Source organism: Centropristis striata, chromosome 10 (genome assembly GCF_030273125.1).
Source record: "Centropristis striata isolate RG_2023a ecotype Rhode Island chromosome 10, C.striata_1.0, whole genome shotgun sequence".
NCBI lineage: Eukaryota > Metazoa > Chordata > Actinopteri > Perciformes > Serranidae > Centropristis > Centropristis striata.
In genome coordinates this window covers 39365538-39387289 of record NC_081526.1, presented here as the reverse complement: position 1 = coordinate 39387289, position 21752 = coordinate 39365538, and the positions used below count along the sequence as shown (strand labels likewise).

The 21752-nt window shown below is 39.2% G+C and overlaps 1 protein-coding gene across 1 annotated transcript; it reads left to right on the top strand.

The window, feature by feature from the left end:
• The first annotated feature begins 4341 nt into the window (after positions 1-4341).
• On the top strand, positions 4342-21495 carry frzb (frizzled related protein). Its single transcript, XM_059342205.1, has 8 exons — positions 4342-4655; positions 12739-12987; positions 16858-16893; positions 17299-17358; positions 17709-17774; positions 19974-20178; positions 20423-20486; positions 20623-21495. The coding sequence occupies exons 1-8, from the start codon at positions 4451-4453 to the stop codon at positions 20680-20682; spliced, it is 945 nt and encodes a 314-aa protein (XP_059198188.1). The 5' UTR covers positions 4342-4450; the 3' UTR covers positions 20683-21495.
• Positions 21496-21752: the final 257 nt, after the last annotated feature.

Genomic DNA, 21752 nt, shown 5'->3' with positions numbered 1-21752 from the left:
ATCACTCCATCACTGATGTGCTGTTCAGTTAATGGACAGCTTGTTTGTTTGTGTCCATTAGTTTCTCCATTACAGCCTTTGTTTTCCTTCTGGTCCAAGGTTTACACCAGCTGAGTTATCAGGCTGAACCTGGTGAACAGCACGGACATGTCTCCTGCAGCCAGAACCAGACAGGGAAAAACTAGAACTCAACTCTAAATGCAGATTCAAATTGGACTAATTTGTACTTTTTACAAACAAATTAAATTTGCCGCAAAACTTTGTGTATTTTGATTAAAATGTGTGCACAAACTTGAGCATTCAGTTTTAAAAAAACAGCCTGGATAAGCTGTGTTTCTGTCAAACTGTCGTGCAAATTTTAAGCAAAAAAGAAATGCGGATTAAAGTTAATTTCCATCAACTGATGTGCATAAACTACAGCACATTTGTTCAGAAGTTGCTGCTATAGGCTGAGGATGGCTGTAACAGTAGAAGAATTAGAAGAAGATGTTTCAAACTGGAATCAAATACATTTCATTTGTTCAACCATGTAGACAAGTATTAGTTTGTTTCATGCTGTCAAGACAAATATATGAACAGCTGATCAGTCTTAAGAGCAAAATGTAGCAGAACTTATTTTACCAAGGCGTTTCCATATCCCATTCAGACATCATCTCTTTTTTTTTTTGACAAAGTCAAGACTAAAAATGTTTTTTGGCAAGGTAAGCCAGGTATCAGCCAGGTCACTTCTAAAGGAGCATGCAACAACTTCTCTGAACACACGAAGTAATGTTCTCAGGTTCTATGATGACACCGTGGCTGCTTGAGTGCTGAGCTCCTCACTGATTGGTCGCTGGCCGTGCACACTGAAACTAATCACTGAAACTAATCACTGAAACTCATCACTGAAACTCATCACTGAAACCTGACAGCATCCAGCTATTGAGCAAGGCAGGTGAACATTGATCCAGCCTCGCCTCCTCCTCTGCACACTGTCACTCTTTATACTACGTCACCTGACTGGCCTCCTTTACTCCCACCATAATTACTGCAGCCACTAGAAGTCGCCATGAAATAATAAAGATAAATGTGCTTCAAACTACCTATGGTCTCTTTTAAAGGATACATTAGCCGTTGCTATCATGCCACACCTGCATCTGTCAGCCATCAGGTTGCATTGTGGGTAATGTATGCAGGAAATGTTTCAGATTTTGATCAGAAGAATGTGTGGAATAAACTTTCCATTGTGAGTTTGACTGTTTTTTTATGAGTGCAATGATGAATCTGACCTCCTGCAGCCTCAGGACAAACACTATAAAGCTCTGTAGCAAAATCAGTAATTGTTGCAGATTTACTTTCAGCCTTTTGTAATACTGGCTGAGCGTGTGTGTGTGTGTGTGTGTGTGTGTGTGTGTGCGTGTGTGTGTGTGTGTGTGTGTGTGTGTGTGTGTGTGGACAGCTGCAGTCTTATTTTTGTTGGAAATGATTCTGGTAGTTTCCAAGAATATTTCCACATACAGAGAGAGAGAAACAGTTTTCTGGCTGAAATCGGACCTTTTCATTCCCCACATCACACACACACACACACACACACACACACACACATAATCACACAGGCTCACACACACACACACACAGAGGTCAGGTTTCTACAGAAGTTTGCTTTTTTTTCTTTTAAAAAAAGAGGAGGAGGACAGAAGAGAAGAGAAAACAAAAAAGGAAAGAGGAGCAAACAAGAGAAGAGAAGAGAGAAGGAAAACAGAGGAGGAGAGGAAAATAAAGCTGAGGAAAGGAAACAAGGAGACAAGCGATAAGGAAACTAGGAAAATAGACCCAAGACAAGACAATAGGGATTAAGGAGAGGAAGGGAAGGGGAATGAGAGGAGAGGGAACAAGAACAAAAGAGAAGAAGAAAAGGAAAGCAGAGGAGATGAAAACAAATGAAAGGATGCAAGGAGAAAGGAAACAAGAAAATGAGGGAAAGGGAGGAGGAGAGACAAGAGGAAAGGAAACAAGGAGAAAGGAATAGAGGAAAGGAAAGGGAATGAGAAGAGAGAACGAGAAGAGAAGAGAAGAGAAGAGAAGAGAAGAGAAGAGAAGAGAAGAGAAGAGAAGAGAAGAGGAAACAAGGAAAGAAGAGAAGATGAATGGAATTGAAACAAAGAGAATGTTTAAAAAAGTTAGATGAGAGGAAAGAAACAAGAATAGGAGAAAAAAGGAAAGGAAACAAGGAGAAAGATCACAGGAAGGGAAATCAAAAGAAAAGAGAAGAAAAAAGAAGGGAACTATTTAGGACAAAGAAACGAGGAGAGTAAAGGAAGAGAAACAAGAAGGAAAGAGGAAGGAAATGAAAAGGTGAGAAAAGGATGAAAGGAGAAAGGAGAAGAGGAAAAAAAGAAAGAAAATGACAGAAAAACAAGGGAAGATGAGGGCAAAGGAGAGGAACAAGGAGAAAAGAGGAGAGAAACATTAGGGGAAAAGGAGACAGAACATGAAAAAAGAAGAGAGGGAACAAGACTTTCCTTGGAGGAGGAGAGGAAAGGAAATAAGGATAAAAGGACAGGAATCAAGGAAAGGAGGAGGTGAGGAAAGGAAATAAGGATAAAAGGACAGGAATCAAGGAAAGGAGGAGGTGAGGAAAGGACAGGTGAAACTGAATGAAAGATAAAAAGGAGAATGGAGGAAAGCAAATGAGGGAAAATGGAGAGAAGAGGAAAGGTTTTTGGTTGCAATGGAATGTGTGTGTGTGTGTGTGTGTGTGTGTGTGTGTGTGTGTGTGTGTGTGTGTGTGTGTGTGTGTGTGTGTGTGTGTTCCACTGATAAGACTTTCCTGCCAAATGTGAGCAGGTTTTACGTCAGAAACACAAACACAAACACACTGAGATGAAATCATGAGAACAGAGGGAACAAAAAAAGGTAAAGAAGGAAAGAAGGAAAGAGGAGAGGAGAGGAGGACAGAAGGAAGGATGGAAGGAAGGATGGAAGAGAAAGAGCTGACTCAGTCCTCTGCATGTTGATCCATGAGTCAGAAAACCCGGAGAGACTGTGTGTGTGTGTGTGTGTGTGTGTGTGTGTTGGCTGTAACTCAACCCTAACATGGGAAGCTCCTCCAACATCTGAAAACCATTACTGCTATCACACACACACACACACACACACACACACACACACACACACACACACACACACACACACACACACACACACAGAGTTGCAGCGTCATATTCAGCTTTAATGGACCAATCACGGAGCTGTTGATGCAACAAGCTCTGCAGAGGTCAAAGGTCAACAGCAGCCGGTGAACCAGTAAACTTCACCAGTCACACCAGTTCATTCACCAGTTAAAAGCTACCTGTCTATACTCTTATTGATTATTTAATGGTGTGTGAAGGGAAGTCGTTTGGGATTCCTGCAGGGCATTCTGGGAGATGTAGTCTTCTTCACAGGCAGCTGACTGGACTTCAGTCTGATGCAGCGGTGGAGAAAAACTAGCCCGACATTAGAGTTAACAGATTAAGATTATTTTACAGTTCTTGTATTGTATGTATACTTGTACTTTGGGTTTCTGCTACAACATGTTTAAATGATTAATCTCATTCATCCAGAGAAAGACTACTGATGATACTGATAATACTGATGGTACTGATGGTACTACAGAGACATCGTTATCTATATCTGTGTCTCTATAATTAGCACACGTCGTAACTGAAGTCATGCTTAATTGGGCAAATGTTGTATTCTTTATAACCTAATTTTCTTTAGCAATTACATTTCTGAGCTTTTAAAGCCTCAGACTGATTTACTATTGGTATATAATTGTTGTAACATATTTATTTGTTGTCCCATGGGGACCAATTATTTCATCTAATAGGCTTATATATTTGGAATATGTTTCGCTGCCTTTCTTTTTTTATCCATTCTGCATAAACAAGTGTTTTGACTTTTGATACTTTAGTACATTAATATTTAACTGAACTAAGGTGTTAGGGGTGTTTACTGGTAGTGGAGTAATTCACTGTGGTACTTTTACTGAACTAAGGATCTGATTACTGTCACATGTTGCAGTACTTTTAAAGGCTTTTACTTTTAATGCATTATTTAACATAGCTGTCATAGATAACTTTTTTTAACTTTTAAGTAAATGATGTGAGTTCTGATCTCATGAGATGTAATGACACGCACATCTACCAGCTTTTACCGGATTTACTGGTGTTGACTTTTCATCTAAAAGGAATCTATCTTTTAGCATGGAGGATAAGAGAGGAGGAGGAGGAGGAGGAGGAGGAGGAGGGGAGTTAGAGAAGGAGGGCTAGAGGAGGAGGAGGAGGAGGAGGAGGAGGAGGTGAAGGTCTGGATAAGAAAGCAGCTCCTCCCGCCTCCTCCAGCTGCCTGCAGACCGGACAGCAGCAGCAACCAGCAGCAGCAGACTCCGTCCTGTTGGATCTAACTGAGCAGAGAGCGAGGCTCCGACATGCTGTCCCCGGGACTCTGCGCGTCCCTGCTGGCCGTGTCCTGCGCCCTGTGGCCGGCCTCGGTCGGGGCGGCGTCCTGCGAGTCGGTGCGGATCCCGCTGTGCCGCTCCATGCCGTGGAACATGACCAAGATGCCCAACCACCTCCACCACAGCACGCAGGACAACGCGGTGCTGGCCATCGAGCAGTTCGAGGGGCTGCTGGGTGAGTCACCATGCCATTATTAATCATTCATAATCAATAATCAATAATTAATTCATCCGCTCATGAAATGTTTCATGGACCTGATGCCTTATTGACTCACACACAACAGCTCCAACTCTGTTTCTGCTCCTGATGTTAGTTTGTTTAGTCAGGTCATGTTTATCTTACAGCCCTTTATGTTTAATAAATATCTTTTAAGTTATGATTTATTATTATTTATTTTAATTAATTATTTTGTTTTACAGTTGTCTTGTTTGGTTGACATTTTTTAATTGTTATCATGACCAGATATGAATGATTATAATAATTATTTATAATAATAATATTAATAATAATAATAATAATAATAATAATTATTATTATTATTATTATTATTATTATATTATTATTAGTAGTAGTAGTAGTAGTAGTAGTAGTAGTTGGAGTAGGCTAGTAGTAGTATCATTTTGGTTGACATTTTTAAATTGTTATCATGACCAGATATGAATTATAATAATTATTTATAATAATAATAATAATATTAATAATAATAATAATTATTATTATTATTATTATTATTATATTATTATTATTATTAGTAGTAGTAGTAGTAGTAGTAGTAATAGTAGTTGAAGTAGGCTAGTAGTAGTATCATTTTGGTTGACATTTTTTAAATTATTATAATGACATGACCATACATGAATAATATTTTTATTATGATAAAAAGAACAGCATTAATCATTTGTTTGATTTGAGAAGATTTAAAAAATGTATTTCTTTACATGACTGTATATTAATGACATAATATTATAATCATAATAATAGCCTAAGAAGAAGAACAACGACAATGAAACATGAAAAATGTAACTTTTGTTTAAAAAAGTTACCTATTAAGAGGTATAATTATTTTAGAGATGAAAAGAATCAGTCAATGCGGTTCAATCTTTGTTTGTTTGTTCTTCTTCTGTGGTTTCAGCCTCTCTCATGTGAATTTTCTCAGTCAACTTTGGTAATAAACTAAATATATTTTTGACACTTTGGGGGGTTTTTGTGGAAAAAAAAAACATTTTTACTTGGGCTATGATAAAATGATGATGATGGAATATTTTACAGTATTCTGACATTATTTGAGCAGTGATGCCTCAAATTAATCTAAAACAAATCCCTCTGCAGATTGTTCAATAAAAAATTATTATAATTATATTGATAATCTAAATTATTTAACGAACTATCATCACAAACATTAGTTTATTAATAATATTTGTAAATAAGTTGATTGAAAAAACTATATTGAATGGTAAAAAGAAAAGAAGTAAATGAATAGTTATACCATCATCCTAAACAGCATTTAGAGCTTTAATGAGAGCAGAAGCACTTCAACAACACAAATAAAACAACTATTTTGATAATTTTGAGTGTTTATTGGTTTCTGCGTCTCTAATGTGAAAGTATTTCTGTTTTTATAATCACAGTGATGTCACAGTGTCCTGCATGTTAAACCACTGCAGGCTGGTGGAAACAACATCATAATAAATTAAAGTTTCTCTTTCAGTCTGCTGAATATCTCAACATCACAGCGGTTAACTTTACTTTTGCAGTTATTCATTAAGTGAATGTGATATTTTAATGCTGCCAGCAGCACAAAGTGAACCTGGCTCAGTGTTGTTAGAGTCTCAGACAAACCAACCAAACATTTAACTTCATCAGTTTTAGTCTTTGTGTGAGCTGAACCGTGACTTGGCACGCCGACCGAGCTACGACTCATTTCCATCAGATCCCAAATCACTGGAATGAAACATTCTGGTCTGAACTCACAGGAAACCTTAAACCATCAGGAGATCATGGAAACATTTCTGTGGGAACCATCAGTCTGATTGAGTTTATTTAAGAAGGAGGAAGGTTGGCTGATAAAGCAGACATGGTCAGAGTTACGGCTCTCTGATGGCTTCTGGTTTGGTTTTAGATCCAGGATGGTCCGACCCTGTAACAGTCTGGGTACGTTCACTCGCTCTGATTAGTTACAGGAAGAAGCTGGGAAACTTCTGGCTGGAACTGTGCAAATGAAGCTGTCTCTGTGTGAGGGAAGACTGAGTATCTGCAGAGATATAAACGGACTTCTACAGGCTGTCCTCATAAACAGTTGGATGGTTTATTATCATTAGTAATGCACTGGAGTTTGTGGTATCCCAGGACATTCTGACCATGTTATAAGCCACATATCGTTAGCCTCATAGCATTATTTATTATTATTATTATTATTAGCCTCATAGCATATTTGCCTAAGTCTTATTTGAACGTTTTCGGAAAACAAGAAAAATTAAAATTTTTAGTGAGCCCATTGGTATTTTTAATTGATGTTGTAACAGTAAGTTCAAATAGAAGTGTGAACAAGTTTGCATAAAAAATTAAACACATCGATTTCATAACAGATAAAAGTGACTTCGGCAGAATATGCCCTGACTAAGGCAATTTTTCTCTTACATATAAATAATGTAGTTTGGTTTGTATGTAGCCGCAAAAATGCCTAAAGTCAAGGAGATGACGGAGGCAGAAAGTGATTTTGGACTCTAACAAGTGTTCTGATAGGCTGAGAACATAGACAATAAGGCAGAAAGATGCAGCAGGTAGGAGAGTAAAGTTAGGCAGATATCACAATTTGGCCAAAAAATGACAATAGGCAATTATGCTAAGAGGCTAACGACATGGTACATGTTGAGGGTGGAGGGATGTTGTATCATTCACAAAGATCAAGCAGATAGTGTTTGTTTCTATCAGCCCTGTCCTCTTCTCCTGACCTGGGATGGTGGTTTTGGTGACTAAAGCTTACAGTTTTATAGAATTTATATAGAAACATAGAGTCCACAGACAGTTTTAAGAGAAAACTTAAAACATCTCTCTTTAGGCAAGCCTTCCCCTGATGTTGATGTTTCCTGGCCATATGTGAAGTTACATGTTCTTGTGCTAGTGTGTTTTTTCTATTAACTCTATATTTTACTGCATTGTATCCCTGTTGTAAAGCACTTTGTGATTGTATCTATGAAAAGTGCTCTATAAATAAACTTTACTTACTTACTTACTTTACTTATAGAAATAACAATGTGATAACAAATCACTTGTGATTAAAGAGCAATCGTGATGTAGAATGTTACGTGTGACATAGATAGATAGATAGATAGATAGATAGATAGATAGATAGATAGATAGATATACTTGTCGTAGGATATCATATGAATTGTGCTGCAAAAGTCTTAAACTTCATGAGAACAGGTTGAGATATTAACCAGACAGAACATGTTATGATGAGCTAGAAGTAAAGACTGATAAGAGACAGTAGGTGAATACTGGAGCTGATCTAAGAACAGCTGTGTGTGACTGTTCACGTTTAATACTTACATATTGCACATATGTCCTTGATTTATTTATGTTAGGTATATTAGGGTTTAATCCATTAGAACAAAGAGGAACTAACCTGAGCTCAGTGTTTGACACTAAAAATAACAATATTTCTGTTTGGGTAAATAACCAAACAGAAATATAAAAACACAAAACAAAGAAACCCACTGCTTCTGAGCTAAGGTTCAACTTTTCGCCTGCAGCTGTTAACTTTTCAAAAGGGCCAAATATTTCTTAGATCAAACAGAGAGAGAAAAATGCTGAAAACATAAGCAGAGATCATAAATAAATGTCCAAGAACAAAACTGTTCAAACCAGATACAAACCACAGAAACACTCCTGTTATTGAAGTTCTCCTACAGTCACTGATGGTGTACTTTGAAAAGACTAACTGATAAATCAATAAAGTCATTTATTCATGCAGCAGTGGTAGACAACGCTGTTTCAGCCTCTCACACATGAGATGTCCTAATATTCTCTGGTTTATATCAGTAAACTGAATATCTTTGGGTTTGGGACCTGTGACAGAAGTTTTAGTTTTTTTTAAACATCTCCGTCACTGTGTCAATATCATACCTTCACACTTCTGCATGCCTTCATCATCTGTTATCAAGCTGCCTCCTCCTCCTCCTCCTCCTCCTCCTCTATTTAATTTTTTTCCCAAATTTTTAAACAACAGAGGTTCAACCCTCTTCACTCACCACAGTCTCTCTCTCACACACACACACACCTTTACAGCGTGAGGAATGTGTCAGTGTTTGAAGGCTCCCTCCAGACCTGAGACTGCTGATGTTTTTTGGGAAGCACAACCGATGGAAAGAAAAATGTTATCAGAGGTGAAAAATGTTGATGGATGAAAGTGAGAGAGTAGGAGGGGGGGGGGGCTGTAAATCTGAGCAGGACTTTGTGGTGTTTTAGAAAACAAACAGTCTACAGCTGTATGAGACTGAGACAGCTGGGCTTTGAATTAAATGCTAGCATTCACATCATGTTCAATAGATTCCTAGTTTTGGTTTGGTGTTTTTGCAAAGAGAGAAAAAGTTGCATGAATTAAAAAACAAAGAATAAAACTGATTTCTATGAGAGGAGAGAGCAGATCTCTGCTGAGGCATGATGTGGAAAGGGTTAGCTTTCAGTTACCATCATTCAGATTAAACAGGATTGGTTCTTTTCTGCAACTGTGATCATGCAGTCTGCACTTCAGAGAGGAAGTTAAGTCGGATTGTTAAGTTGGAGGTTGTGACTCCCCAACAAATAATAAAAATACTTTAAAAATCCTGTTATGGGCAATAAGTTCATTTCTGATACATGACTTTTCTGCATCGAGGCATAATCATGCAAGAGAGAATCACAACTCATTTAAGAGTCGATTTTTTTCCTTCCTTGGCTTATGGTGAGGTTTGTAGGTATCTATTCACAGAGGAAAGTTTCCATGTTGGGTCTCAGGATAGCAGCAGGTGAAACATCAGAGGAACACCAGTTGTTATGATTTATCCTCCAGGGAACTTTATCTCTTAAAACAAATGTCATAAGAATCCATCCAATAATTGTTGAGATATTTCAGTCTAACCCAATATAAATGTCCCTACATAATTTAATTTTAATCCATGCGATTGTATTATATTTCAAACCAAACTGGTGGCCAAATCACCCACCAAACAGGCTTGTATCTCCATCCATAAAGCCTCCAGCAGGCTCATTAAAGTCAGAGTGCATGTTTGAGGGAAAATTAAAAGTTTTAAAGGTTAAATATAAAAATGATTTTTCTTTTTGTTCTCTTGTGTTGAGCTGAGGGAGTGTTCATTACTCCGTCCAGCTGCTCTGCTGCCAAACTTTCCTTTCACAGTTAACTTCAGTCCAAAAGGTAATAAAATAAACTCCCATTAATGCAGCTGAACATTAGGTGCAAACTGGCCTCACTGTTAAAAGTTCACCCAAATTATAAAACACAGAGTTTCTCCTTTTTCTTCTTCATGCACAGTTTGGGTGAAAATTGTTCATGTGGTGAGATCCCTGCCTCACACACATATCATTATATATATATATATGTATCATTTAACATGTGCCACTAACAGTATTATGGGGGGGATAAAAACATAGAGATTTGAAGCTTATATTAAAAAGATTAAAAGCATTTAGTCCAGTTATGTTTCAGAGTGTAACAGACTGGAACTGTTGAGCCTTTCCTCTTATTTCCAGTGCTGATAGAGAATATTACCTCTGTTTGTTAGAGTGACCCTTCAATAAAGACAGTTGGATTCAGAGTATCAAAGTTAAGTTGAATTTAATTATTTCTTGTGCAAGAGGAGCGTTTTAATCATGCAACACAGCAAGTAAGGTTAGAGAGGAAAAGGCTCCATTTGACAGTCGAGACAGTTGGTTTATATTCGTCCTCCAGTGGGCGGTTTAGTCTAGACGAGCTGGTTCAACTCAGATTCTGTCCTTTACCAATCTCTGGTCAGCAGAAACCGTCTGACCCGTCTCTGACTCTTTGTCATGTGTATTCTCCTTATCTGTACATAAAGCTGACCTTATCTCAGCAGGAACACTGGTGTGATGTAATCAGAGCCAGTATCTCATCATGCAGCAGGCAGGGACACATTTGCTGAATATGATTAAAACGTTGGAGAACCCCAGGTTAATACACATTTTTATAGCAGTGTGTTTCTGATAAGTTAAACTAATAATGGCTCACTGCAAACCTGCACGCTCTGTACACAGTCTGGATATCTGAGTATTTATTACAGGGAACAGTATATCTCCAGTTTCACTTCCTTTATCTGTCTGCTCTCTCTATAGACACTTCCTGTGTTTAAACTGTGAATCAGTTTTCAGGGTAAGAAAACCAAAAACATGTTGTGTTCTTTGAACTGATGTAGTTTTGGTTTAGCCACAAGAACAACTGCAGAAACTAAAAGATGTCAACTTTCCAATGAATCCTCATACATGTGTTCTCCTGTTAAAAGCTTCTTGTTGTCTAATCTCTCCCTGCCCCTAACTCTACCTGGGCAGGTGGGTTTTAACAGGTTAATGTTCAAACTGATAAACTTTTCATTCTAAATTTGATTCATTTTTTTTCATTTACATTTTACACAATTTCTTTGTAGATCTAAGCTTGTTTAAGGTCTGTCTGTCCACCACTTCCTACATCTTTAACAGGGATTTTCATGACATTTTGTAAACATTAATGGACAACTGAGGCTCGGTTGGTAGAGCGGTCGCCTGCTGAAATGTTGGTGGTTTGATCTCTGATGTCCAAGTGTCCTTGAGCAAGACACTGAACCCAGATTGTTCCCGATGCTGCGTTTACTGGTGTGTGAATGAATTCCCAATGGTGGCAGCCTGTTAGCCTCTGCCACCAGTATGAATGTGTTTGTGAATGAGCGTAGTGTGCAGTGTGTAGTGTGTAGTGTGTAGTGTGTAGTGTCTATGTAAGTGCACTCCCATTAGCATTAATATTCTCCAGATCAGTCCTTTACTTTGGTGATCTCAAAGCATCATAAAACTAAACACACCTTCACAGAGCTGTTACAGCCCAAATAAAAACATCTGCTGCAGATGTTCACATCCATTATAATCTGTCAGATGAGCAGCAACTTCTCCACAGTCCAATATATTTTAGCTGCACACTCTTAGTCTTGTTCCTGATCTCACGACCAGCAAAGTTAAATATCATATTTGTATTTTTCCCCCCTGATTTTATTTTTAAACCACATTAATTGCATATTGCATTTTTTTTAAAATGTATCTAAATCTGCTGATTTTGGTTTCTGTCCCGAGGCCAAACATTTCTTCCTTTTTTTAATATTTGATTCTTAATTCTGTGTCTTTTTTATTTTAATGCACAGTTGTTTTCCATTTCAGACACAAGTTAATACACACACTCTGTCTGATGCTGGTGTATCTGATTAAATATCACTGTGCATTGCAAGAAGATGTGTAATTTAAAAAGCTGAAATATTCACATAAACTCTGTGAAGAGTTATCTGAGCGTGTCTAACTTTAAACAGGTAAAGTTTGTGTTTCATGCTGAGCTCTGAGCTGCGTGGCTCAGAGCCATATTTAAATACCGCTAACTGTAAAAGGGGAATGAAATGTAAAGGCATGTGGACAACCTCAGTGACTGCCAAGATATTTTCATGATGCATACACGTCTGTCTTCAATAAATACATGTAGGCATTGGCAGAAACTGGAGCTCGGCTGAGGTCGGAGAGGAGCAGAGAGAGAAAGTGAGCTTTAACCAAAAAAAATGTCCTAATGAAAGAGCTGCACGCCAGAAACCAGGAAGCAGTTCAGGTCACAAGTTCAGAGTGTTTGTGTGACTCCATTGTGAAGCGGAGCAGCCAGACCTCGGCTCTAAAAACACAACCTCCAACCACGGCTCAACTCTGTCTGTGTGAAACGTACGGCAGGGTGGAAGTCAGTGAAAGTCCGGTTTGTGGTTAACCAGATGTCCCTGAATGCACCGTCCCTTCACTGATGTGAGGAAGGGGAGTCCTCTCAGTCAACCACAGCCATGGGAAACACCCAACCAGAGCTAGAGCACACAGAGTTTCCCCACATATGTCCAGAAAGGGAAAAGGAGAACATCTGTAGCTGAAGCATCATTATAGCTGATATTTCCAGGCAGGAAAAGTTCTGTAAAGCCCTCAAACTGTGTCAAAGATGTGAGGAACCTTGTGGTGACTCACCTGTCTGTTTGTTCTGCAGGTACTGGCTGCAGCGCCGATCTGCTCTTCTTCCTGTGTGCCATGTACGCTCCCATCTGCACCATCGACTTCCAGCACGAGCCCATCAAACCCTGCAAGGCGGTGTGTGAGCGGGCCATGTTGGGCTGTGAGCCGGTGATGAAGCGTTATAACCACAGCTGGCCGGACAGCCTGGCCTGCAACGAGCTGCCGCTGTACGACCGCGGAGTCTGCATCTCACCTGAGGCCATCGTCAAGGCCGAGGGGCCAGGTAGCTCTCAGCATTTATCTTATTATCATCATTATCCTCCTGCTCTCTCTAAACCAAGAACTTCTTTCTTCAGATGCTGGTGTCTATTTTTCCAGACAAAATTGATAATCTTTATATAATAATTGGGCTTCATAAATCTCACACATCTGTCCCTTAAAGCTGAGGAAGGTTTAAAGCTCAGTGATGATCAGTTCTTGGAGGATGTGTCATGTCATCGTCTGGAGCGTTGTTAAAGTCCCCTTGTAGAACCTGATAATGTAATAAATTCCTGTTAATGTAATAAAAATCTGCACTTGAGTCATTGAAAATGTAATAAAACCTGATAATATAACTAGAAAACTTCCTCTGGGGAAATTCTGAAAGGGCCACGGGGGCTACTGCCGGTGTGTGTACACTATGATGAGATTATTCAGAGTTTTCAAACAATTAATACTAGTAATGTTATAATACTATATAATATACAAGGAGCACACCTACAACAAGCATTCCTTTACAAGTATTTATTTATACAGCAACCTATGACCTTTAACCTCAAAATGTGTGTGTGTGTGTGTATCTGTAACTGTAATCACATCAAAGATCAAAGCAATCAACAGAATTAACTGCAGCTGTTGATGTTCCGTAATAGAGGTGGACAGACTGGAATTTCTGGCCTCGAACAGAAAGCATTTTTGGCAAAACCATAATACCTATCATTGATCCGACTTCACTTTGAGCGTCCTGAGTTCTTCCTGAACGTCTACATATGTTAGTTTTTTAAAGAAAAATGAAAAAATAGCTTTGTTAGAGCAACCAAAAAAAACTGTTAAATCTCAGACAGCTCAGAAATCTTCCTGCGTTTTTAATATGGCACCCAATGAGGCTGTTGGTGGTGTTGGTGGATCATCTGTGCGTCCTACGCCCAAACTATAACTCTGACAGCTTTACCAGAGGATTGTGAGGGAGAAGACTAATTTCCCTACGTTTCTATGTATAAATTATTTCTGTAGAGTGGAATTTGCGGCCTGGAGCGCAGTTTTCAAATGTATTTTTTGACAGTTTTTTCTCTCCCTCTACACTCTGGCGATGATGTCACACACTGTGACACCAACATTCCGTGCAATACACACCCATTATAATCTCAGAATTTCTCCAAAAATGATCATGGTCATTGAACAGGGATTGATAAAAAACTATATGACCTATCGAAACGTGGATTAATACACCAATACACAAGACTTGTGTCTACTGTTTAAAGTTTAAATGGAGTCTCTAGGTGAAATTATGCCGGAGAAGTAGACGTTTAAAAATCTCCAAATATTGTTCTTTTTCGCTCATTTTTTGTCGGCAGTCCCATTCACTTCAATGCACAATTTTGGGCAGTTTTTGGCGACTTACGTGGCCAGGTCCCTACAGCTATTGCTGTATGGGACCAGTGCTCGGTGCGATTGCCCCGAGGCCCTAATAACTTCCCGATAATGTAATAAAGTGCATTTCCCAATAATGTAATACACTTTTTACCAATAATGTAATAAAGTATTACATTAATGGGAGGTTATTACATTATTAGGTTCTACATCCCCTCCTAGGACAATAGTAGAATCTTTGTATTTTTCCTTTAACTTCAAAGATAATCAGAAAACGTGTCCTTTGCTTGAGATGTTTGGTCCATAAACATTACAAATAATAAACAATGAATTGTCCTTCTACTAAACTAAAATGATCCAGCGGCCTTCATTTGAACCTGTCGACTCCAGAATATCACCATTAAATCTGTTTAGAAGTATTGCTGCTCCAGCTGAATCATTTGAGCCATGAGAAAAATATAATGCATCTCCCCATTGTGATTCATCATCAATACCTGAGTGAGAAAAAAACAACATCACTATTGCAACTTCTGTAAAACAAAAATACCGTTTTAGTGTCTTAAAACTAAAACTTTGCATATTTAACAAAAATTCACCTGAAGCCTGAAATACTAACAAACGTTATACTATAGAGAATAAAGAATGAATTAGATACTCACGAACTTCGAACCAACTTTTTTCTCCCAGATTCACCACTTGCTGTCTTTGTGGATTGTTATGTCAGCTGAATAACAGCATTACATACCAATGACTGTTTAATCCAGGTGATGAATTATTCAGGCTTCAGGTGGTTGCAGCTGCAATAGGTGACAAATTAGCAAAGTAATACTGAAATGAAGTGATGTGATGCCAGGTGTGTGTTAAAGAGCTTTTTATAGAAACCTTTTGACATTTCATGTTATTTTAGATATTTTTTGTTTGTACCCATGTTTGTGGGGTTGTAGCTAAGTTATTTTGTATTTTACCTGTCAACAAGGACATTTCAATTGTTTTTAACACGTTTTTTCCAATTAATGAAAATTAAAATTTATGTAAGTAACACAATGTTTCCAATTCAATAGGATTGTAATATAAGTGGCAACAATAACTGTAATGTTTCTGTAATGTTTTTACCTGATAGTCAACTGCAATCTTTACCAAACTCTTTAACTATAGTAAATATAAAGTAAAAATGTGCAAGTCTACGGAAAAGTAAAATATGGAAAAAGTCTAAGTTTTGAATAAGAGTCAGTCTCTGATTTAAGTTAAAGGCAACAAGTAGAAGCAGGATGAGAACAAACATCCTGTCAGATATATATATATATATATATATATATATATATATATATATGTTGGTGTGAAACAGCTACTTCCTCCCTGCTGTAAGCTGTAAACATCTCAATATGTATATAATATAGAGCCTATTTCTCAATGAGCATATTTTACTCTCTCCACTGAATAAACATGCACCATCAGGAAGCAGTTTCCCTGCTTAGCTGAGCCCTATCAGTGTTTTCTATCATGTTTCTGGTTTCTGCTCCCTGTTGAACAGATAGCGTGAGTCATTTCCCCTCCGACTTCACTCCCACTGACTCTCTCAAAGAGCTCCTTGATACAGGCGGCCCACTCCTTTTACACTCAATAAAACCCTCCCTGTCCTCTGCTTCTTTAAACAGGCCTCGGACCACTGAGTCCTGGAGGAAAAAATCTCAATCCCCTTGACCTCCATAACGATACACCCACGTATCTCCGAGTGGCTCGGCTCAGCTGGGTTTGGGATTTTCCCTCGCTGTGATTTGTTGATTTGGTGAGGTTCAGCCAGGGCGGAAAGTCATTCCAGGGGTTTTCAGTCAGCCTCCACAACGCTCACAAGCTTTCTCTGGTCGGAACAGAAATGTGAAAGTCTCCATTCAATGCTAACTTGTTGTTGCATTTGAAGACGCTGTGACACATAGTGCAAAGATCTCATACCTTAGATCTCATACCTTAGATCTCATACCTTAGATCTCATACCTTAGATCTCATACGTTAGGGAAAAATCTTTGCAGGTGAGAACTAACAAGCAGTAAACCACTCAGGGACACAGGCTGGTTTACTTTACAGACTGTATGAAAGGAGTAGATGTATCAACCTTTACATCACTCATTGGTTAGTCTTGCATAGAAAGGTCTGGCTGCACCGATTATCATAAAAAAGCAGCAACCTCTGGGGCTGAAAAGTGAAAAAAACTGCAGTTCCTCATCTGGCCACTTGAGGCCGTCCCAAAAATTCTCAGACAGTCATGTAAAAACCTCCACATTTACATAAAAAATAAACACGTTTACAGTATTGTACGGAAAAAAAAGTTCCCAGTTCATGACAACTGTGGGTGTTTGATTTTTAATGCAACTTGTCTGTTTAATTTATATCAAAGTTTTACATCATTAAGATGTTTGCTGCTGCATTCAGCCCGCCTCAGGTCAAGCCCACTCTGCTCCTGTAGGTGATTCAGTATTAGTTATTGTGTGTTCTGAGTCCTAACAGCTGTCTCTCTGTGTCTCTGTAGATCCGTACTACCAGGACCCAGCCAGGTGTAACCCAGGTGAGGCTGACCTTTGACCTTCTGTCGTTGTGACTGCTTTCTTACATTGGCTTGCAAAATAAAAAAATATTTTTTTTTGTAAAAATCTGTTTTCGCTTTGATATTAAAGAGGGTTGTTTTTTTTGCAAATTCTTTTTAAAAGGCCAAATTATATTGGCCATGATTTCATGTGTAAAAGCAACAAAAGGGTGAAACATCTAAGGGGGATGAATACTTTTACAAGCCACTGTATCAGTTAGCTTGTTGTGCTGGTTGATTGGATGAGACTAGCTCTGCTGGTCATAGAATATCATCCTCAACAGTATTTTGGGTGAATAAAACTAACGTACCACCTCAGAATCTCCAGACATGTCTGTCCTGCTCCCAGAAATCATATATTTTCTTCTTGGTTTGATGATCTGACAGAATCCAGTCCAGACTTCCCAATGGACTCCAACAACCTGCACTGCAGAGGACCAAACAGAGGTGAGCACAGTTTACCTGTCTATACTCTGGAAGACTTCACAAGCTACAGCTTAAAGGAAGAGTTCAACATTGTGAAAAAAATCCACATTAATTTTCTTGATGAGGGTTACATAACAAGATGGATATTACTCTGCATGTTAAATATTAAACTAAAGCATTAGCTTAGCTTGTCATAAAGACTGAAACAGGGAGGAAAGTTAGCCACACTGGAAGAAATCCTAACCAGCTGTCTGCAGAGGCTGCAGGCGGCAGCTGGACCATGTTGAAACTCTTTTCTGATGGTTTTGATTAAGAAACTCCTAACGGCAGAAAATTAAATATAATACATCTGTGCATGTGTTTTTTTTCAGACCGCTGTAAATGTAAACAAGTCAAAATGGGTTTGAAATCCTATCTGAAGAACAACTACAACTACGGTAAGTCATCTGGGACGAATAACAGAAATCATTGTATTTTACTCTACAATACTGTTGTATATAATCATACCAGCTGGCTAATTAATATTATTTTTTGATTGGCAAAGTGTTTCCATCACAGAGAATCAACAGTCAATTTGCAGCCCAAACAAAAATTCAGCAGTATTCAAGTTGTTTTCAGGTTTTATATCATATTAAAGTCCAACATATACTCTACATGGTAATGAGAAGAAGGGATGCAGATTATTATGCAACCTGCTGAAATCAGATTGTTGGTACATTTCCAAATGTAATCCCTGTGGTTTTAAAGTAACAATGTGGTCTAATCATCACATCTAACACACTCATGACTTCTCATGTCTACATGAGAGAGAAAGATCTGTTCAGCAGGTCTGAATGCTTGTTCCTCCACCAACTCTTCAGCAGATTCTTTTCTCTCTGACGTGTTTTTCTCCTTCATGCAGAAGGAAATATTTCGGTGCAGAGGCTGTTTGGTTCCTCAGATCAAATTAGACACACTAAAGCTAAAAGCCCAGAGAGGCTTTTCCAGATGATTACAGCACACAGGCATGATTTGGCAAATCCAGCAGAGATTTCCATGTGAACCTCTTGAGCTCACTAATGCCCTTCGGCCACAAAATCCAATTGGGGAAGATTTTAGATTTTTTCCAGCCATCATTAAAAACAAGAGCTCACTTTCAAAATATTCAGATATAATTAAAACGGAGGAGTTTAGTGAAGCGTGGTGGCACGTCAGAGTTTCTCAACAAGGTGGTCTTTATAATTTGACTGCTGGCACTTTCTCTCTGCCAATTAACAGATTTTACTGTCGACTCCAACCTGTTACTGCCAGTGCTGCTCCACCTCTGCAGCATCCACCTCTTCTAGCTTCTTAGAGGAGCAATGCTGTCTCCATTCATGTGCATTATCTTAATTATTCTTACTCCTGAACCTTGTGCTGTACAGAGTCACATTAAGTCATTAAGATAAAAACAAAGGTTTACCTGGTTTCCTGTGTGCTGATGCTGTTGAACAGGATGGATGGTTGTGTCCATTCCCCAGCAAACAGCAGCTCATAAACAGAGACAGTGGTGGAGACTGGCAGCTAACGGTGCCTCAGTTGGTGTTGTCGGACAATAACAGGCAGGATGACTGGAGAAAAAGTTAAACTGTCATTAAGTTATAAAGAGGACAACTGGGTAAACAAACACTGAATAACAAAAGGTGTAGAGGCATTTGTGGAGAAAGATATCTCATTTCCAGGAGGTCAGATACTGATGCTTCTGGTTGGTAGCAGGGACACTACACCACCCAAAGTGCTGCTGTTTTACAACCTGGGAATGAGATGAGGCTGTTAACTATCTTATCTTGACTTGTATAAATCCAATGCCAAGTCTGATGATTCTTCTTTCTGAGTTCAGCCAAGAGTGACGTACTAGCCCATCTCTGTTAGCTCCTGTGAGATACTAATGGGACCATGATGGCTCCAACTGAAACTCTTTAGGCTCTAAATAGTGACAATTACAGAAGCATCCAATGATCTGATCCACCAGACACTAAGCTCCATCCCAGCATCAGCTGTCTCTTCAGCACCAGGAACAGCGGCTTCCAGAACAATTATTGTACATCAGCAAAGGTTTTAAGTAGGCTAATTGATAATTATACTGGAATTAAATGGGTGTAATTAGTTGTTTTATTAATTGTTTTGATATTTATTTGTCTGTCCCAGCTTCACTATCTCACTCCCATTTCATATCATATTAAGCTTGGTCAGGACATGATGGCCCTCCAGGGTCTACTGAATCATGTTTAGGACAAGCTGGTGGATCGGGTTAGAATATTTACGTTGAGAGTTTTTCACATGGGAAACAAAAGTCTGCTTGTTTGGTCGATCTAACTAACCAATGCGGGCTTTAACGCTCTTTATACTACATCATCTGACTTGCTCAGGAAGCCCTACACACCATAAACATAATGCTAAAAGGGTGATATGTGCATTAAAAGTGACAGCAAGGGGCCCTGAAATAATGAATTAATAAATGTAAACATGTACTTGGAACCAGGCCAGGGCAGCTTAAAACAACAACTCAAGGTTTCAGCCTGGAGTTTAATAAAAACCCTGATTTGTCATCTGCCCTGTGAGCTCTCTGTAAGATGTAAAGTCCAGTGTTTCCATGTGCTGAGAACTCTCTCTTCCAGTGATCAGGGCGAGGGTGAGGGAGGTGAGGAACCGCGGCCTGGAGCCCACAGCAGTGGTGGAGGTGAAGGAGGTGCTCAAGTCTTCTCTGGTCAACATCCCCAAGGAGACGCACACGCTCTACTACTCCTCCTCCTGCCTGTGTCCTCCTGTAACTGCTGGGGAGGAGTACCTCATCATGGGCTACGAGAACGAGGAGACGTCCAGGTATGAAGAGTTCTAACAGTGAAAGTAGTAAAAGTGAGTTTTCTCCAGGGAGCTGGTTAGAACTGTAATGATGCAGGATCTTTGATGTTTGTCTCTTCTTTTTCCATCTTGAAAAAGGTTTTCTGACATTGCGACATGCTGCTCTGACTCATTTTAGCGCCGCAACTTGAATCCATAAAGCCTAATAATATATTTTAGCTGGGATCATCTCTGGGCATAAACCTGACTCTGTCTGTGGTTGCAGGTTGCTTCTGATTGACGGATCCATTGCTCAGAAATGGAGGGAGAAAATGGGCAGAAAGGTCAAGGTACGATTCAAATAAATACACAAACACAGCAATCTCTGGAAGCATTATCTGTGGGTTTGACGAGAGTTCAGCCTCTGGAGGCGAGGGCCCATCTTTACATATTTATATAAAACTTTCTGTCTGTCTTTCTGTGCAGAGATGGGATCAGATCCTGCAGGGGAGGGGCCGAGCAGCTCAGCGCCGGGGTCGCCACTGAGACCTGGCTGTGTGTGTGTGTGTGTGTGTGTGTGTGTGTGTGTGTGTGTATGTGTGTGTGTGTGTGTGTGTGTGTGTGTGTATGTGTGTGTGTGTGTGTGTGTGTGTGTGTATGTGTGTGTAGATATTGCACTATCACAGACTGTTGTAGCTGAATGTAGTCCATCTCTTCATTCACCAGACTGTTTGGAGTCTGAGTTTTGTCATTTATTTTCTTTGCACAAACATTATTTAGTGTGCGTCTAGTGTGTGTGTATGTGGGTGTGTGCGTGTATGTGCGTGTGCATGTGTAGTGTGTGTGTGTGTGTGCACCTAAAGCACTCAATAAAGACAAGAGAAGGGGTGGAGCTTCAAAGCTGTGCTACTAAACCCTATGCACAGCCATACAGTATGTACATGACACTTTTTTGGAACAGCTTTTCTTTTCGATGGCGGCCATGTTGGCTCCACAGCTCCTTGCGGAGGTCACGGTCCCTAATTATCCAGGATGTCGGCCATGCCACCACAGCGACCTGACGGAGGACATTTATAGCCATTTGGACTTGGAAGTTTTGGACTGTGATAGATCAGTAGCCTGATCTTAACTTTACTGAACTCTGAAAAAAAAGGAAAGAAAAATATTCAGACAGCATCAAGACCAGCAGCTGCAGCAGAAGAGTTGGATCCAGCGCCTCTACTGGTCTTAATGTGTCACAGGAAACCAATGTCTGTTGGGACAGGAAATCTACATTCGGTGGCCACTTTATTAGGGACACCTGTACAATCTAATGCAATCCAATAAAACAGCTCAGACATAAATTCTATTCACAAAGTTTACAGTGTTTGTTTTTTGTCTGCATTGTCAGAAATGTGTAAATACAATGATATGTTTATTACTGAGGTCATAGTTGTGTTATTATGGACATTATTATTATTCTGGGGGGCTGAATATTAGAAACACCTCCACCACTAAAGTCTCCTTCACAGGTATAGTATTTTAAAAATATGTCGAAAAACATGGTTGAAGTACCAAACCAACAATAGGAAATACAACATGGACTACAAAGCCATGCTGGCCAGATCACACTGTTT

Excerpts from the sequence above, each read along its gene's own strand:
- frzb (XM_059342205.1), top strand. The coding sequence starts at position 4,451 with ATGCTGTCCCCGGGACTCTGCGCGTCCCTGCTGGCCGTGTCCTGCGCC. Across the intron at positions 12,988-16,857 it reads CGTCAAGGCCGAGGGGCCAG|ATCCGTACTACCAGGACCCA; the intron begins GTAGCTCTCAGC and ends GTGTCTCTGTAG. Across the intron at positions 20,179-20,422 it reads GAGAACGAGGAGACGTCCAG|GTTGCTTCTGATTGACGGAT; the intron begins GTATGAAGAGTT and ends CTGTGGTTGCAG.